Below are 17225 nucleotides of genomic sequence, written 5' to 3'. Positions count from 1 at the left end.
TTTTTTTTTTCCGCCGCTTGGGGTGGCAAAAACCCTGGAGCCGGTCCTGCTTCTCCCCTCCTACAATTCACTGGAAGAGCCAGTCCCGCGTAGGCGAGGTCGGGGCTAAGGTAACCCCCGAGATCTCTGGCATCTCTAGTGCAGTGGGCGGCGTACGCAACACACCGCTGGAAATAAAATGGACTTCTACGGTGATTAGTTAGTGTCAGCACGGCTCCTGAGTGGCTAAGAATCATAGACTCATAGACTTTAATGTCAGAAGGGACCATTATGATCGTCTAGTCTGACCTCCTGCACAACGCAGGCCACAGAATCTCACCCACCCACTCCTGTATCAAACCCCTGACCTATGTCTGAGCCACTGAGGTCCTCAAATTGTGGTTTAAAGACTTCAAGGTGCAGAGAATCCTCCAGCAAGTGACCCGTGCCCCATGCTGCAGAGGAAGGCGAAAACCCCTCAGGGCTTCTGCCAATCTGCCCTGGAGGAAAATTCCTTCCCGACCCCAAATATGGCGATCAGCTAAACCCTGAGCATGTGGGCAAGACTCACCAGCCAGCACCCAGGAAAGAATTCTCTGTAGTAACTCAGATCCCACCCCATTAACATCCCATCACAGACCATTGGGCATATTTACTGCTACGCCGCCCACTGCACTAGAGATGCCAGAGATCTCTGGGGTTATCTTAGCCCCGACCTCGCCTGCGCGGGCCTGGCTCTTCCAGCGAATTGTAGGAGGGGAGAAGGGTCTCTGGTGCAGTGGCCCACAGAATGAAAAGGCCGGAGCAGCCCTGCTCCTAGGTTAGAAACCTTCGTCTAATTTCAAGTCTAAACTTCCTGATGGCCAGTTTATATCCATTTGTTCTTGTGTCCACATTGGTACTGAGCTTAAATAATTCCTCTCCCTCCCTGGTATTTATCCCTCGGATATATTTCTAGAAAGCGATCATCTCTCCCCTCAGCCTTCTTTTGGTTCGGCTAAACAAGCCAAGCTCTTTGAGTCTCCTCTCAGAAGACAGGTGAGCAACCCCTATTATTCTGTTAGACCAGGGCCGGGGTGGGAGGAGACTGGGTATTTGTCTGATTGCCTGTAGCCTGTGAGCTCTTTGGGGTAGAGGCTGCCAGGTACCCTCTGCCTGTACCGCACCTAGCGTTCGTTACCCTCTAGGGCACAAGAACACTGACGGTCAGACAGAGCCTCTCTCTTTTCCTTTCAGGGCCTGTGCTTCCCTGCACTAAAAACCCAAGCAAGTGCCCAGTTTTTTTCAGAGATGGGAGTGGGGAATGTGTGAGTCAAGCCCTTTGGGTATAACCTCTCGGTTCAGCCCTGCCCCGCCCTGCATAATCGGACGGGGCAGGAGCTGACCTCTGAAGGGAGCTGGGATAATCTTTTCACACAGAACATTCCAGGTGGGTTTCGGTATTTTGGCCGAACCCAGCACTTGGGTCGGCTCGGCCTAGGGCCAAAGTGCTGCTTAGGGTGACCTGCAGAATGGGGGTAACACACCTTCCCCCGCTTCAGTAATTAAATCCCGCTCCCTGCCCCGACCAAAATTAGCCAGTCAAAGTGCATGAGTCAGCCTTCAGGAGAAAGGGCTGCAGAATGCCAACATCGTCTCTTCATGCAGAGCGTCTAGTGACACAAGGAAAATCAGGGTCATGGGCAAAGAAGAGAGGAGGTGGGTGTGCCAAGGTTGGGGGCAGAAAAGAGAGTTCCGCATATTTTTTAGATTAAAAATGTAGATCTTGTCTATTCTGATTTTTCTGGAAGGCTCTATGGATGACATCATAAGAACAAAGGAAGAGACACATGAACAATTGAGGGTGGGTGGGAACACACCCCACGCAGAGCTCGCTATAACCCTAAAAATGCCAGAGATACACCCTGATACATACAGGGTATTATTTGTAAAGGGCCCTCACTCCATGCTCTGATGCTGCAGGTAGAAATTCAGATATTCGGCATTCAGCTAGTCAGATCTGGAGGAACATCCAGTAAATTAGAAATTGAAAATCTGCACCTGCGATTTTATGCAGCTCCTTTCCATTCTAATTGACTATATTATTGGCCAAATTCTCTATCCCATTATCTAGCAGGATCAGGTCATGAAAAACCCCATTGCAATGTACACGCGGAAAGGAACCCAGGTATAGTTTCCACAGTGTCGAGCTAAACCCTGCTTAGCTTTACACATCCAATGAAAACAATCACATTGCGATGGGCTCAGTCCCACCCTTCCAGGTGCACCTTTCTGTGAGTGCCAGGACGAATCCATCCCAGGTTGCACTTCTGTTAGCCCATCCCTTGGCTTTGCACAAAGCACAGAACAAGCCGGACAGTTAAGGAGAGTTGCAGGGGCCAGAAGAGGATAGAGAACAGATGCTCACGCCGATTAAGCGTACAAAGCCTACTGCGTGCTACTGACCAAGATCTCCGCTTCAGAAGGGCTTTCCTGTCCAAATCCCCCCACCCCTCTACGTTGGCCAGGATTGCTGGGAGCGGCAAGAACATTTATATGCTCCAATATCTGGGAATCGCACCCTTATTCCACCCTCAAGGGACACAATGCATAAGACATGGTTGTTTTTTTTCAAAGCATAGTGGTTAACAAATTGTTGAAACACCTTGATAAATTTCTTCCCCATTTTAAAGCTGGGAAATGAATCAAAGAATGGTTATGCTGTTTCTCAAGGCTGCGCTGTGAACCAGGATCTGACACAGGAGTAAAACTCAGTGACTTCTAGCTGATAACTGAGTGCGCAATCACTGTACCATGCAGCCTTCCGTAGGCTGTGATATGCAATTCTCCAGTGGCTAGAACGTTCATTCTAAACGTAGATGGGGAAAAAATTGTGAAAAATTTCAAAACTTCGTTATTTTTGCATTTTTGCACTGAGTTAAAAAAACAGAGACATTTTTCCATTTCCCAAATTTGTGGGCGCATTTTTCCCCTCCCTTTTATCACAAGTGTTATTGAAAAGGCCACCAAAATGTTTCATCTGCTGAAAACTGGTTTTGGGGAAACAGAAACTTTTTACAAAAGTGTTAGAGAAAAAGTACGGGGAAAAAAGGCACAAAACCCACAACAACAACAACAAGGAGTCTGGTGGCACCTTAAAGACTAACAGATTTATTTGGGCATAAGCTTTCGTGGGTAAAAACCTCACTTCTTCGGATGCATGAGGTTTTTACCCACGAAAGCTTATGCCCAAATAAATCTGTTAGTCTTTAAGGTGCCACCAGACTCCTTGTTGTTTTTGTAGATACAGACTAACACGGCTACCCCCTGATACTTAAAACCCACAACGTATTGACAAGATCAAAAATATCGTTTTAGGCAGGGAAGGGCATTTTTCTATCAAAAAAATTTTCTTTCAAAAAAAGTCAACTCGCTCAGCTAACTTCTTCCTCGTGGCAAAAGCATTGGTCCTCTTTCAGGAGCCAGAACATGCTAGGTTTTAAAACACAACACTTCAAATTATCTGAGTCATGCAGAAAATGGGTGAAAGAATGTTGTAATGGCCAGGCAGTACTGCCAACCCAAAGTGTTCAAAGCGCATGAGTCAGACTCTAAAACCCATGAAATTGGCTTTAAAAGAATGTATTTTAAAAAATCTCATGTCTTTTTTTATTCCCCTTCTGGTTTTGAACTGTAGAGGTCACATTTAAACCTGGTCTGCAAAACAATTTTGATAAAAACAAAAAAGTTTTCATTTTCATCCACATTTTTCTTCAAAAGGATTTTGGGGTTATGTCAAACCACCGAAAACCTGAAAAATCAAACATTTGTCCGTTTCTGGCTGAAAAAAATTCAGCCAAACTCCCAAAATATTCTGTTTTGGGATGAACATTTTCCTTTTTTAAAATGAAAAATGGGGGGGAAATGGTTGAAAAATGATATTAACCACAGAATATGCCACGTTGACCAAAATGTCATGTTCTTGTTGAAAAACATTTTGAACAATAACAAAAATTGCCACCAGTTCTTGCCACATTTTTAGGCTTTTCTCTGCAGCCATGAGGACGAGAAACTTTGTTTTTTAATTAAAGCTGAAATTGTCCTGTAATCTCCTGACTCCAAGAGCTGGGTCTTTGAGGCAAACACCACAATAAAGATTTGTGGTAAAATCATGAGAGGTTGCCAAGCCTGCTTTGGGTGTAGCAAAAATGGACAGATTCTTCTGAAACTCCCCAGAGAGGTTCAGACGGGACTGAAATACATGCAGAAAACTCAGCCCAAGGAGTAACTCAGAAGTGACTGAAAATAGGACCGTGCCATCCCAATCACAGCCTCACCATCTGGCTGCAACACATTAACTAGGAAAGCACGGAGACAGATTGTGTAGGCGTGTGGATTCCAAGCTCTTAACTTCTGTATCCACAAGGCGCTTGCTTATGTTTCGTTTGAAGCTAATGTCCCCAATCTATAAACACTGGCACATTCTTGTTTAACAGTGTTTGCCATTCCGCTCGGAAAGGCAGCAGCGACCGAAAGCACAAACTGCACCGCAAGTGAACCTGTTCTAAAGCACGTCGCAGCATCTGAAACTCGTGAACTTGAGCTCTGTGTCTCTGCTTATATTTTCACTCCCTTCGGGTCAGCAAAAACACAGAGCTTGGGAGTCTTATGGCCTTAGGGTATCAGTCACAAAAACATCTTAATGACTTAGGAGTCGCTGAGAACTGACCTCTGTGAAATCGATCCCTATGGTCACAATGGGAGCTCCTGGGGGCTTAGCAGTTAAGAAAATGTGGTCCTTTATTTTGGTACCTGTGATGAACTGGGACTGTTCTTAATGTGGTCTTTGAATGCTGAGTGGGGAGTGTTGGCTGGGAAGGCAGGGGAGTGTGGCTAGGACGGTCTGCACTGGGGATGGGAGACTGGCCGAGGGAGAATACCTGAGCATGTAACATGAGAACCCAGGAAGGGGTTAGAGGCCAGGTGACACCTTGGCCCAGGAAACTGAACAAAGGCTGGGGAGAGAGTTTCAGGAGCTGGCTGGTGTAATGGAGGGGAGCCCAGACAGGGCTCTGACCCCCCAACGGGACTGTGGTGCCCCTGGGACCCCAAGATGGACCTAACTGGGGGGGTGGGGGGATCCTGTTGTCTGTGCCTGCAAGACCTGTCTTGGACTGTGTTCCTGTCGTCTAAATAAACCTTCTCCTTTCCTGGCTGGCTGAGAGTCCTGGTGAATCGCAGGAAGCCGGGGGTGCAGGGCCTGGTGTCCCCCCACACTCCGTGACCGTACCTAAATTGGAAATGAGCTCTTTGAAAATCTGAAGCTCGTGCTGCAGTTTTCACTGAGACTAGCTGGAGGGAAGCGAGCTTGGGCAGGTTAGCCCATGCACAGCTTTTGCCATGTAGACATACTCTAAGCCCTATTGAAAGTCAATGGTTCTCCAACGGTTCCACAACCAGGATGTGGCAGTCCGGCCTGGTGGGTAGGACCAGGAGTCATGCCTAGTGGTCAGAGCAGGACTAGGACCTGGTGGCCGGAGCAGGAGTCAAGCGAGGGGTCACAGCCGGAGTCAGAAACCAGGAGTTGGGCCTAAGGTCAGAGCTGGAGTCAGGGCCAAAGGTCAGAGCACAAGAGCAGCGTCTGTTGTCGCAGCAGGCCAGGTGCGTGTAGAGCCCCCAGGGTTTATACTGTATGGATCACACCTCTGCTACAGCTACCTGGCGGTGGCCTGAAATGTCAGTCACCCGGAGCCCTGCAAACCCGGGTTCTAGTCCTCTGGAGCCTTACGCTCTGCCACTTTTGAAAATGGGACTTAGGCGCTGATGAAAATTTCACCTTTCACCTAGGCATGTCCCTTGGCTGCATACACATTGAGGGAAGCATGGATCAAGGTGAAAAGAACAGTGGTCAGCATCAGTACTTCCCCATTGTGGGGGGTGCAGGCAGGACAGAGAGCAGTGTACCCCACTGCTGCGGCTCTATCTCATGGCACCATCCTGACTGGGTTTCAGAACGAACCTCTGCAGAAGCCAGTGCAATGATCTCACGGCACATTGCTTCACTGGGGTGGGAACGGCATTCCAGGAAGTACCGCCTGCCAGAAGGCAGTGCGACAGGAAGTGATCCGAGAGCACAAGGAACAGTGATTAGCAGAGGCTGAAATGCCACTCCTGGATATTTGATCATTTTCCTGCACACTTCAGTTTCAGGCAGCTCTACCTGGATTTATTTGCTTCGAGATTAGCTCCTACGTATAACTCCCTGGCGGGCCGCACTGCGGTGCAATCCTGTATGCACTTTTGACCCTTCTGCATACCACACAAATCAAGCCAACCAGATGTCTCAGCATTAATGAGCTTAGCAGTTCAGCTTCTCTTTTTGGCCAAAAGAGTTCGCATGAATAAAGAGAAAATATCCCTTCTTACCTTCATCAGATTCAACTACTGCCTCCCCATCTAGCTCTGAGGGGGAAAGACGGGAGATGGAGGAGCAAGGCAGGGAAGGACAGACAGTGGAAGAGAGGAAACACGGTGATGCAAAGGGAAGAAAGAGAGAGAGAGAGAGAGAGATCTATGTTAATGTCCTTTGCTTTTTCATCCTGGTAAATATCTACATGTGTGCGAGCCACCTGAGCTGCCACAGAAACAGGAAAGAGGCCCAGGTTTTTGAAAGTATTTAGGTGCCTAAAACCCATTGATTTACCACTCACCTGGCCCTTAGCACTCACCTGGCAGTATCATGCCTATGGCTTCACCGCTAACCTTTCCCCACTGACAAGCCCTAGGCAGGAAGCGGGGTTATGTCCAAACGGGATGTTGTTATTCATTATTATTCTGATTCCCTCCACCCTTTGAGAAGCCATTGGCCTTCCCTGTTCAGACGGCAGGTCTGGGGCCTACACTGATTGGCTCTCTGTGTGCTGAGAAAACCCCACTGGGAACATGCCTAGTGCTGCTGGTTTTCCATCCGATTCTTACGGGCGTGCATCAGCCTCTCTGCTGTTAAACTCTCTGCTGCTCCACATCTATCGCCTGGCTGTAAAAATGCCGGCGGCTGAAATGCTGGTGTCTACAGCCCCAGAACTGGTCCCCCAGGGGGCTTTCCCCATTGTAAACTCTAGTCTCTGCTTCTCTCTGACAGCGATTAGCAGGATAGACACAAGGCTCCTGACAGGCCGTAAAGGAAGCTCTTGAAAGCCTGTGAAGGGGAGGCGCGGCGCTGGTGAGCTGGGATCTGTCTGGATTAGAAGACAGCTCCTGGGCTCTGGTATCTGTCCCCGAGACAGCTGTCACAGGCCAGGAGAGGAGTTAGCGGCAGGACCTGGGGATTCACGCAGAGACCGAGGATGCTCTGGGTATTGTTTTAACTGGCAGGTTGCACTTCCTCTAGCGCCAGCCCTCTTGAACTGCGCCGAGGTGAGACCGCTACAGAAAGGTGGAGAGAGCGAGGGAGAAACAAGGAGTCGGGGTGGAGAGAGGGGGGGGGGAGCCATAGACAGCCAAATCCCAACAACCTCATCCACTCCTTCAGTACAGCTCCCAGCAGGGGCCGCTGACCCTGAGTAAGGACCGCGGGTTCTCACCCAGACAGAGAGGGTGACGTAGAAACCAAAGCGCTGGTGGTGATGGGCGACCATGTCCCTTGCCTTCTTGAAACTTGTTGTTTGATAACGTAGGAATAGCCAGCCTGGATCAGACCCCCCCATGTCCAGTGAGGCCAGTGACCTAATAGTAGCCAGCACCAACTGCTTCAGAGGCAAATGCAAGGAACTCCTATGGTATGCAGCTATGGGACAACCTGCCCAGCGGGATAAGTGTAACCTGGTTCTAGGCCTGCAAGGGCCCTCAAGAGGTCATCTAGCTAGCCCATCCTTGGATCTTGGCAGGGGGTCGAACTAGATGACCCTGGTGGACCCTTCTAACCCTTTGGTTCTATGACCCCCCTGCGCTAAGGCAGAATTTAGTATACCAATACATACGGATCACTTGATGATTACCCTGTTCTGTTCATTCCCTCTGAAGCACCTGGCATTGGCCACTGTCAGAAGTCAGGACACTGGGCTAGGTGGACCTTTGGTCTGATCCAGTCTGGCCGTTCTTAAGTTCTTATAATCGACAGGCATATTTCTCAACCCCACTGCTGCTACAAGACCCTTCCTCTGCTGGCCGCAGTCCCTGAGGCACACTGTTGGTGTCCAGCAGCATACATCTCAAAGTCTTGGGTGCACACGCAAGTGACCGAACCCAGTCAGCCTCAGTGACCCTGACGGGCTAACGTTGCAAATTCAGCCTCAGCAGAAGCCCCTGGAGAAACAATGCATTCTCGACCTCTCTGTGCAGCGGCATGATTCTCTGATTCAATATAGCCGAGAGGGGCATAAGATGCCAGGATGAACTGGCCCTAACTTCCAGCACCTTCAGTCTGCAACCAGCCCCCCGTCCCCACCCATTCGCTTACCTCCCGTCGGCTGCAGCAGAATCTCGGATGGGTTATGGGGCTTCAGTCCCAATGCAGACAGCGGGGTCTTGGCCAGGCCGGGTGGGGAGCGCACTGTAGTCAGGCAAAAGAAATAAAATAAACCCAACGGTATCAAAAGAGGAATTAAATTTAAAGCGCAATAAATCCTAGAGTCATCTCGGTTGTTACTAAATGTGAGTTTATAGCCTCAGCGCTACGTGTGCTACTTAATGACTGTCATTATGTCCTGGCAAGGTGCATGTGCAACTGGAAACACTTAAGCCCGCTGGCCTGCAGAAACCCCAGGAATGCAGGAGCCGAGAGCAGGCCCCCTTATTAGAAGTGACACCTTTGGCTTCTCTTTTATGGAGACGGTGATTCGGCCAGGCCCGATGCCGGCCGCGTGCGGAGGGAACCTAGACACGGGGGGAGACGAAGAAACCCCCTGCTGATGATTGATGGGCAGTTGCGGGAAGATGGATTGAGGGGCCCAGAGGGCGGGGCAGGATTATAAATTCCTTTGATGCCCATAAACCCTGCTTGAGTGTGCTGGGAGCCTGAAGGCCTTGCCTCCTAGAGGAGAGAGCACCTTGGCATCGCCACCATTAGGGACAGTCCACCAGCAGGAATGACTTCCCAGGGCTTGCAGGAATCCTAACGCTGGGCAAGTCGGCAAAGTGGCAGCCCCCTGGCTGGATAACAGCGCCCTCCATTGCCTCAGCGCCTCTCATCCAGGGATCTCAAAGCTCCTTCCCCAACGCTCACTGATTCAGACTCCCTGCCATGCTTAATTGATGACACCTCCCCACCCTATGAGGGCATTTAGCTGCACTCCCCTCATTGGACAGGTTGGTAAACTGAGGCACACAAAGGTAGCACGTCCTGCCCGCATTGACTCGGGAAGTTGGCGGCGCAGCTAGGGCTAGAACCCAGGAGTCCTGACTTCCACACTCCAAAACATGAGACCGCCCAGTATGTGTCTGCTGGGGGGGGAGGCTCATTTCTCAAGGCACAGTTTGCAGAGATGCCTCCAAGAACATAGCATTTCATCTGGACTCAGACTGATATTAACATAAACACAGTGGGCCAGATTCCGATCTCCGTCCCCTAGATCTAAATCCAGAGGGGCTCCATTGACTTCAACTGAGATACTCCAGATTCACCCTGGTGTATACGAGAACAGAATACGGCCCTCATCAATTCAAACCACCATGCTCACCAAACAGGCCCATTACCTAATCTTCCCCTGGGAAAACTAACTTAGGGCCCACACTTTACGTCGTAGCATTCGCTCTACCTACTGGATTCGTTCTGGTAGAGAGACCTAAACGGTGCCCATGACATGAACTTTCACACATATGGTGTAGATACACGTCTGGAAAACCAGCCAGATGTGCAGCGACACATGTGTCACATACCCACCAGCCTGTTTACAAATGCACACAACATGTGTTCCATAGCTCTATTGCACGTATATATTATATAGAGAGAGGCCGGTATGTCGTATGTACATATAAGGTGGGGGAGGGTGTATATATATAGCACACATACTATATATAGGGTACACATATGAAGCAGGGAGTGATGGAGCAAATGGATGCAGATGTATATGTGAGATGCGCGTACTACAAGTCTCACAAATAAGGCTTTAGTGTGTGTGTGTGTGTGTGTGTGTATGGAGTTCTTGCCGTTGATTTCTAAGGCTTTATTGTGTGTGTGTGTGTGTGTGTGTGGGGAGTTCTTGCCGTTGATTTCTATCTCCCTGACACTGCATTTTACCAGCTCGAAACAATTCAGGCTTTCTAACTGGGAGGAAGAGATCTCAGGACACCGAAGAGGTGTGGGAATGCTGCCAAAAGCAAAAACAAGGAGACAAACGAGGCTCCAACCTCCCTAAAGGAAACTTGACACATTCCTTTAGCTTTATCCGCTGCTTGCATTTCAACCTTCTGACTTACAGATTCAGACGGGCACCCACGCTGGCAGCGGGAGGAGGCGGGAGGCAGGCGTGGAAACAAAAGCCAGTCCACATGAACTCACGTTTTCACGGCTGCGACGTTGGTTAGAACTGTTTGCTCAATGCAGATGAGATACTGGGAAACCAAGCAATTCCACGGACGGGCCAAGACGTTCCAGCCAAGTGTTACCGCTAATGCGCTGGGCCTGCTTCTCAATGGCTGGGGGTTGTTGCACGGGGGGAAAATCCGGCAGAGCCAGATGCAAGCATATGGGTTTAACCCCCAAACCATCATGAAATCTAGCCTGCAGTGAGCAGCGATGTCATGGTCACCAGCTCTCCTAGCGGAAATGAAATTAACTCACGTCTCCGCCGTCCGACAAACCACAGAAGCCCCAGCTGTGAGGTTCTGATCTGGATGAGGATTCAAATTTCCCTCTCATGGGAAAGTGGGCAGTTGGATCTGGGATTCTGGTTCATAAGTGCACTTCCCCCAAACCTGGGGGGGTGTTTGGATCGGGGAGCTCCCTATGGGTCCGTCTGTAGCAGCAATAGGCAAATCTCAAAAGATTCAGCTCTGATGTTGCTCGGGAGTTCACCTGAGCCTGCTTGGTCGAGAAGCTGGCCAGGGATGAGATGCAAAAGAGTCCCCGTTTTGCACTGGGTAAGAAATGTTGCCCCGAGGGCACAGCTCAAGCCTATACGATTAACCTGTCACTCTGAAATTCACCCTGCAGCAGCTGAGCATTCAAAGTGCAGCCGAACGTCCCAGCCACACCCTCACCCTTCATCACCAACGGGCGATGACCTTGCCCAGATGTGTGTTTCTGAGGGGAGAGGGTGGCACCAAAGGGGTTAAAAACAACTCTCCTGCTAAACTTGGTGTGTAGCAACTGCAGCCACCAATGGGGGCTGAGCGAATAACAGATGTTTCAAGTTCACTGGAAATGCAAAAAAAATGTATTGGGGATTGAACAGAAAACTCATTTTTTCAAATGAAACCCGAGATGAAACGTTTCAATTTCAACTGTTTGAAAAGGTTTTTCGTTTTTTTTATAAAATAAAATGAAAGGAAATGTGGAAAGGAAAAGTCATTTCAAACCGAAAAATTGAAACGTTTCGGTCAAAAAAAACCTCCTAAAAATAAAATGATGAAAAAAATCAAAACAATTTGACTAAATTGACGTGAATTTGGGAAAGGTTTTGCTGTCGCCAAATCTGCATTTTTCACCCCCCAAAAAAGTTTTGAGTGAAAATTTTTGCCCAGCACTAGTCTAAGGCCGTGGGACATCCACAAGGTTCAGAGACAGGAGACGTGGAGAATATAGTTTGGGAGGTGACTGCCATGTTGGAAAATCTCTCCTGATCGGGACCAGAGCATCTCAATCAGGGCCGGCTTTAGTAAGTGCGGGGCCCGATTCGTGGGGCTTGTACTTACCGGGCGGCACTCCAAGTCTTCGGCGGCACTTCGGCTCCGGGTCCTTCGGTGCGAGTGAAGGACGTGCCGCCGAAGACCCAGAGCGAGTGAAGGACCCGCTGCCTAAGACCCGCAGCGCCGCCAGGTGAGTAAATATTAAAAAGGCCACTGGGCGCGGGGCCCTCTTAGGCGCGGGGCCCGATTCAGGGGAATTGGGCCAATCGGCCTAAAGCCAGCCCTGATCTCAATCCATTTTCAGCTCTGCTATTGCACTTACAAATACATAGGAATATCAAATGCAGCCATTGCTTTTTTCCCCAGTTGCTCAGCAATGCATTGTGCTGGTGCAGCCTGATTCAGCCGTGCCGTTGTGGCACCGGGACAGCGGCAGAACCGGTCAAAGCGGAATTCACTTCTTCCAAACCTACCACCAAGTTATCAAGGGTTAGCCAGGAGGACGCATGCTCAGCTGGAGGAGTCAGGAGGTCAGAACATGCAACAGGACGTTCGAGGGTCAGACTTTCTCAGCCACTTGCAAGGATCAGACAATTCCAGCAGCAAAGCAACTGCTGAAACCTCCTTTGCCTACCTTAGGCTCAGCAGAGCACCTGCATGTTAAGTAGCATCTAACTTCCCTTGTCATTCACCCTTCCCATCTGCAACTCTGTTCAGGTAAAGGGGATTCACCTTGCACTCGGCTACACGCCATGGGCTCCTATCTGGCCATCCGGATATTAACGGTGAATGGATTTAAATGGACAGTGTCAACCCAAAACGGGCCTTCTTTAAAGGGAGTTGAATTCCATGCAATATACACACGTGCACACACAGCATGTCTTTAGCTAGGTACATGGGGGAAACATGCTAGTCCTTAGTTTAAGCTCTTTGAGGCCAGGACAATATTTGCATGATAGGACTGTACAGTACCGACAGCACTGGGGCTCTGATCACAGCTTGTCAGTGGCGTAGTACAAAGGACTTTTTGCCTTGGTCAAAGCAGATCAGCCCAAATAAGGGCTGATGCCAACTTTATCCTACTCCTGGCCAGCGTGTATCCTGTCTCGGGGTTACAGAAACCCTCTTTGGGGAATATTTCAGGGAGTTTTAAAACCATTGCATCGGGACTATTTTTCATAACCTTCCACCTTCCAAACTAGCGGTCTTAGCTACCATGAGTCCAACTGTCCAGGACTCGGAGGAAGCCACGCAAATTGACCTAAAATAGCCTTTCTGTGCCCCCCCCCCCCCCCCCCCCCCAAGTCCCTGGTTTAAAAATCAACTCTCCCATCCAGAGCTAGGAGCAGGGGCTGGGTCTGAATGGGAGAAAGTTCCTCCTCCCGGCTTTGTCAGACTGGGAGGTGTCACTTCAAAGTGGTGCTGTCTCGAAAAGCTGTCGCTGACGCGGGACTGAGCGGAGATCCCTAAACAGCTCGGCAATGGAGCCAACGGTTTGGATTCTTCCCGCCCCAAAAAGATTTGCTTTTTTTAAAACTCTCGAGCTGGGAGGACGTTCAGTTTGGGATTCTGGAGAGATGTGCCGGGGTCCCTCTCAAAAGGAGGGGATCGGCTGCGGAAGTTATTGCTCCGAGTTGAGCTTTGGAACGTCACGCGGCTGTGGCGGAGAGCAACGTGATCGGAGATCTACGCTGGTTGCTCTGGAGGGTCAGGATGCTGGAGAGTATCCCAAAGGTACTTGGCATCATGCAGCAGCCATCACTCAGAAGACGAAGCGGTGGGAGCCAGGGCGGTATATCACATACACCATGTAGAGGGGAAACTAACTGAAATGGGAGCCTCCTCAGTATACAGAGATAGGTTTATTTTCAGGGTGCTTTCGTGACAGATGGGGGCGCGTCCCCCAAAATAGGATTCGATTATTTCCATCACATGCCCTCAGGGGCCCCCAGGACCGTGATTTTACACCCCGCTATCTGTAAAACGTGGCTGTCGAAACGAAATAACAACGAACCCAAGGAAATCTGCAGCGCGTGGAGTGGCGGAGGGGGGTGTCAAGCAGAGAAGAGAAGTGACAGAAGGAATTGCCGTGGGAAAGGGGTGGAGGGATGAGAGAACGAGAGAAAGAGATGAAATGGCGGCAGGTGTCTGGAATTTGGAGCGGCTTGACCTGCTGCATTTATCTGGCTTTGCTAGAGCCGCCCGCTGGTTCCCACCGCCTCCCGGAGCCGCGGAACTTACGCAGGTGACCGTAAGGGGTTTGCGGCGAGACAGGAAAGGCGGGGGTTGGGGGAGAGATCTCACCACCGCTGGAGGGTGGGCTGGGTGGAGAGGTCCCCTCCAGCTCTTCAAAGGCTTCCTTGTAGCTGTGGAGATGAGGCTGCGGAAGGAAGCAAGCGAGGCCGAGTCAGTCGCGGCAAGAGCAGACCCCAGGCAAACGCGGCCCCATTACAGAAGCATGACCCCCAGCCACCCACCAACCCAGGCTCACGGACGCTGGGGCTTCATTGCCAGAAAGAACTAGGGGCTTTCTTCAGCTTCTTTGTGGGTCTCTGGAAAGCCTCAGCCCCCTCCACCCACCCCCTGGCAACTGGGGTTGAATGGCGAGGTCCCCCTCCAGCAGCGCTGTCCACATTACCACGCGCCCCGCTACAAAGCAACAGGGGGAAAGACCAAGGAAAAGGCACCTCTTTGGGCCTCCCTCCCGGGTTGGCGGCGATGCTGCTGACCACCTCTGGCGAGAAGCTGTGGACCGGCGATCGGGCAGTGGGGCTCCGGGGCGTGCTGGGCTCCTGGGGACTGTTCTCGTACTGGCCGTCGCTGGTCGTGCGTCTTCGGCTCAGCGGTCCGGGCTCCTCCGGGGACTTGTCCCGTGACTCCACCCCTGGAATTCAAGCACACGGCAGGAAGCACTCGTTAAAAAGGACGATGCCCAGCAACAGGCTCATCCAGGTTCAAATTCACCCTTAGGGAGCCACGTGGCAGCTGGCACGTTGGTGATTTATCTCAGGCACGAGCCACTCCTCACCTGATGACTCCAGCTCCTTGGCATCTCGGGGACTCTTTACCCCCAAACATTTTTAAAGGGCCATCTGCGCTGCCTTAAGGGGCCCGCATAGAGGCTAAGGTAGCCGGAGCCTTCTGATTCCTACAGGATAGGCACAGCATGTGCGGGAAATCACCCTGCCGCCCCGATGCCAACCTGGAGAGAACCAAGGAATGGACGTGCCCACTGCCAATACAGCCTTTGCTCTGCGTGGATACCCAGCACAGTGCTACAGGGATTGGTGCTGCAGGAGGGGCTTGTGGTCAGAGGAGACATCGAGCAAAAGTCCTTATCACATGTGGTCATCAAAGAAGCCGGGATCCCCTCCTCCCCTGGACCCTTCTCCCCTCCTACAATTCACTGGAAGAGCCAGTCCTGCGTAGGCGAGGTCGGGGCTAAGGTAACCCCCGAGATCTCTGGCATCTCTAGTGCAGTGGGCGGCGTACGCAACACACCGCTGGAAATAAAATGGACTTCTACGGTGATTAGTTAGTGTCAGCACGGCTCCTGAGTGGCTAAGAATCATAGACTCATAGACTTCAAGGTCAGAAGAGACCATTATGATGGTCTAGTCTGGCCTCCTGCACAACGCAGGCCACAGAATCTCACCCACCCACTCCTGTATCAAACCCCTGACCTATGTCTGAGCTATTCAAGTCCTCAAATCATGGTTTAAAGTCTTCAAGGTGCAGAGAATCCTCCAGCAAGTGACCCGTGCCCGACACTGCAGAGGAAGGCGAAAAACCCCCAGGGCCTCTGCCAATCTGCCCTGGTGGAAAATTCCTTCCCGACCCCAAATAAACCCTGAGCATGTGGGCAAGACTCACCAGCCAGACACCCAGGAAAGAATTCTCTGTAGTATCTCAGGTCCCACCCCATCTAACATCCCATCACAGCCATTGGGCATATTTACCTGCTAATAATCAAAGATCAATTAATTGCCAAAATGAGGCTATCCCATCATACCATCCCCTCCATAAACTTCTCAAGCTTCGTCTTGAAGCCAGGTATGGCTCCTTCCTAAAAAGCAAGACTAGGCTCTGGCATCCTGGCCAAGTGGTTATTCTCCCAATACCCTGGGAATTCCACTGCAGACAATAACTCTTCCCTTTCTGTCCTGCACGGCTGCTGTGCTGCCCGGACGATCAGAGACCTGGAGGCCTGGGAGGAGGGACCTTGAGGGGTCATCAAGCTCAGCCCGCCCGCGCTGAACCAGGACCAAGCTGGATGTTAGCGGCATAGAGTTTAAGGCCAGAAGGGAGCAGTAGATTATCCAGTCTGACCTCCTGTCTGGCACAGGCCACCCACAGCACCCAGCCACCCGTGCACCAAGCCCCACATCCAGAATAGGCGTAAAGCTGCCTTTCACCCAGAGGTGGATGCCTGTCAATGATGGGGAAAGTGGCCTTTGTAACACGCAAGGCCTGATCCGCGGGGCACCTGCCGTTTCCACGGACTCCAATGGGATGGAAAATGCACCCTAAATAACCATTAAGAGTTTGCATCTCCCATTCCCATCACACCTGAGCGCCAGTATCTCCGTTACACCCCAGTAGGAAGGGTGCTATCCCCATTTTACAGATGGGAACTGAGGCACACAGGGAGATTAAATGACTTGTCCAAGGCCACACAAGTCATGTGGGCCAGAGCAGGGGATTGAACCTGGGTCTCTGGCTAGCGCCCAAACCACCGGCCCACCCCTTCCCTCTTGATCAATCCTCCACCTTGCTTTGGAGGCTGCCAGCAGAGGTACCAATTCAGGGCCTGGTTGGAAGGCCACTGCAGTGCGTGGGAGTTTGACTTAGCCAGGCATTGGCACAGGCAGCAGAGCCAGCTGTGATGGTGGCTTTTGGACAGGGAACCAGACGGAGCCCACAGCAATCAGCGAGAGTGAAATGTACGCTACAGCCATACAACGCGCTGCAAGGCCCGGGAGCAGCAGACAGGAGACAGAGCTCAAGAGAGACACGGGCTGGCGGCGACGGGGTGGGCACCCTGAAGGGACCCTTCCGAGCAGAGGGGCCGAGCAAGTCCAACTAACTAAGCCAGGGATGGTTCTCACAGCCTGAGCGCCCTCCCCCTGCCCCCGTCCACGGGAACAAGCCCTAGAGAAGTGCATCTCAGAGCCTGGCCAGGGAAAACAGGTCTCCGTGCCAGGAAGCTAGAGCACATTCCAGTCCACTTCTTTGTTTGCACCCCCGCCAGCCCCCCTTTTCCACCCCCCCCCCCCCCCCACAGCAGCCTGGCTGCAAAGAGGCGACACCTCTGGGGAGAGGCTTGCAGGCTTTGTAAAGCTGGGGGTGGGACCCAGAGCCGCGTTAAGGGCTGGGTTCTCCCCCCGCCCCCCAGCTCTTCGCTGCGAGGGGCAATCCGCCGGGGAGGAGGGAGCAGGGTTTGGCCTGGATTCCAGCGCCTGAGTGCAGATGTCCACTTT

The 17225-nt window shown here is 51.3% G+C and overlaps 1 protein-coding gene across 1 annotated transcript in view; it reads right to left on the bottom strand.

The window, feature by feature from the left end:
- TNS1 (tensin 1) overlaps window positions 1–17225 on the bottom strand; it is a 240959-nt gene that overhangs the window by 30491 nt on the left and 193243 nt on the right. Inside the window, exons 19-22 of the mRNA XM_026647377.1 lie at window positions 14433–14629; window positions 14050–14125; window positions 8417–8509; window positions 6385–6420 (exon numbers count right to left, since the gene is read on the bottom strand). Coding sequence (XP_026503162.1) covers window positions 6385–6420; window positions 8417–8509; window positions 14050–14125; window positions 14433–14629 — 402 coding nt within the window. The remainder of the gene's footprint in view (window positions 1–6384; window positions 6421–8416; window positions 8510–14049; window positions 14126–14432; window positions 14630–17225) is intronic.

The sequence above is a fragment of the Terrapene carolina genome, unplaced genomic scaffold (assembly GCF_002925995.2).
Source record: "Terrapene carolina triunguis isolate 2854851 unplaced genomic scaffold, T_m_triunguis-2.0 Scaffold62, whole genome shotgun sequence".
NCBI classification, from domain to species: domain Eukaryota; kingdom Metazoa; phylum Chordata; order Testudines; family Emydidae; genus Terrapene; species Terrapene triunguis.
The sequence above is the reverse complement of the archived record's forward strand: the minus strand, read 5'-3'. Positions and strand labels throughout refer to the sequence as shown.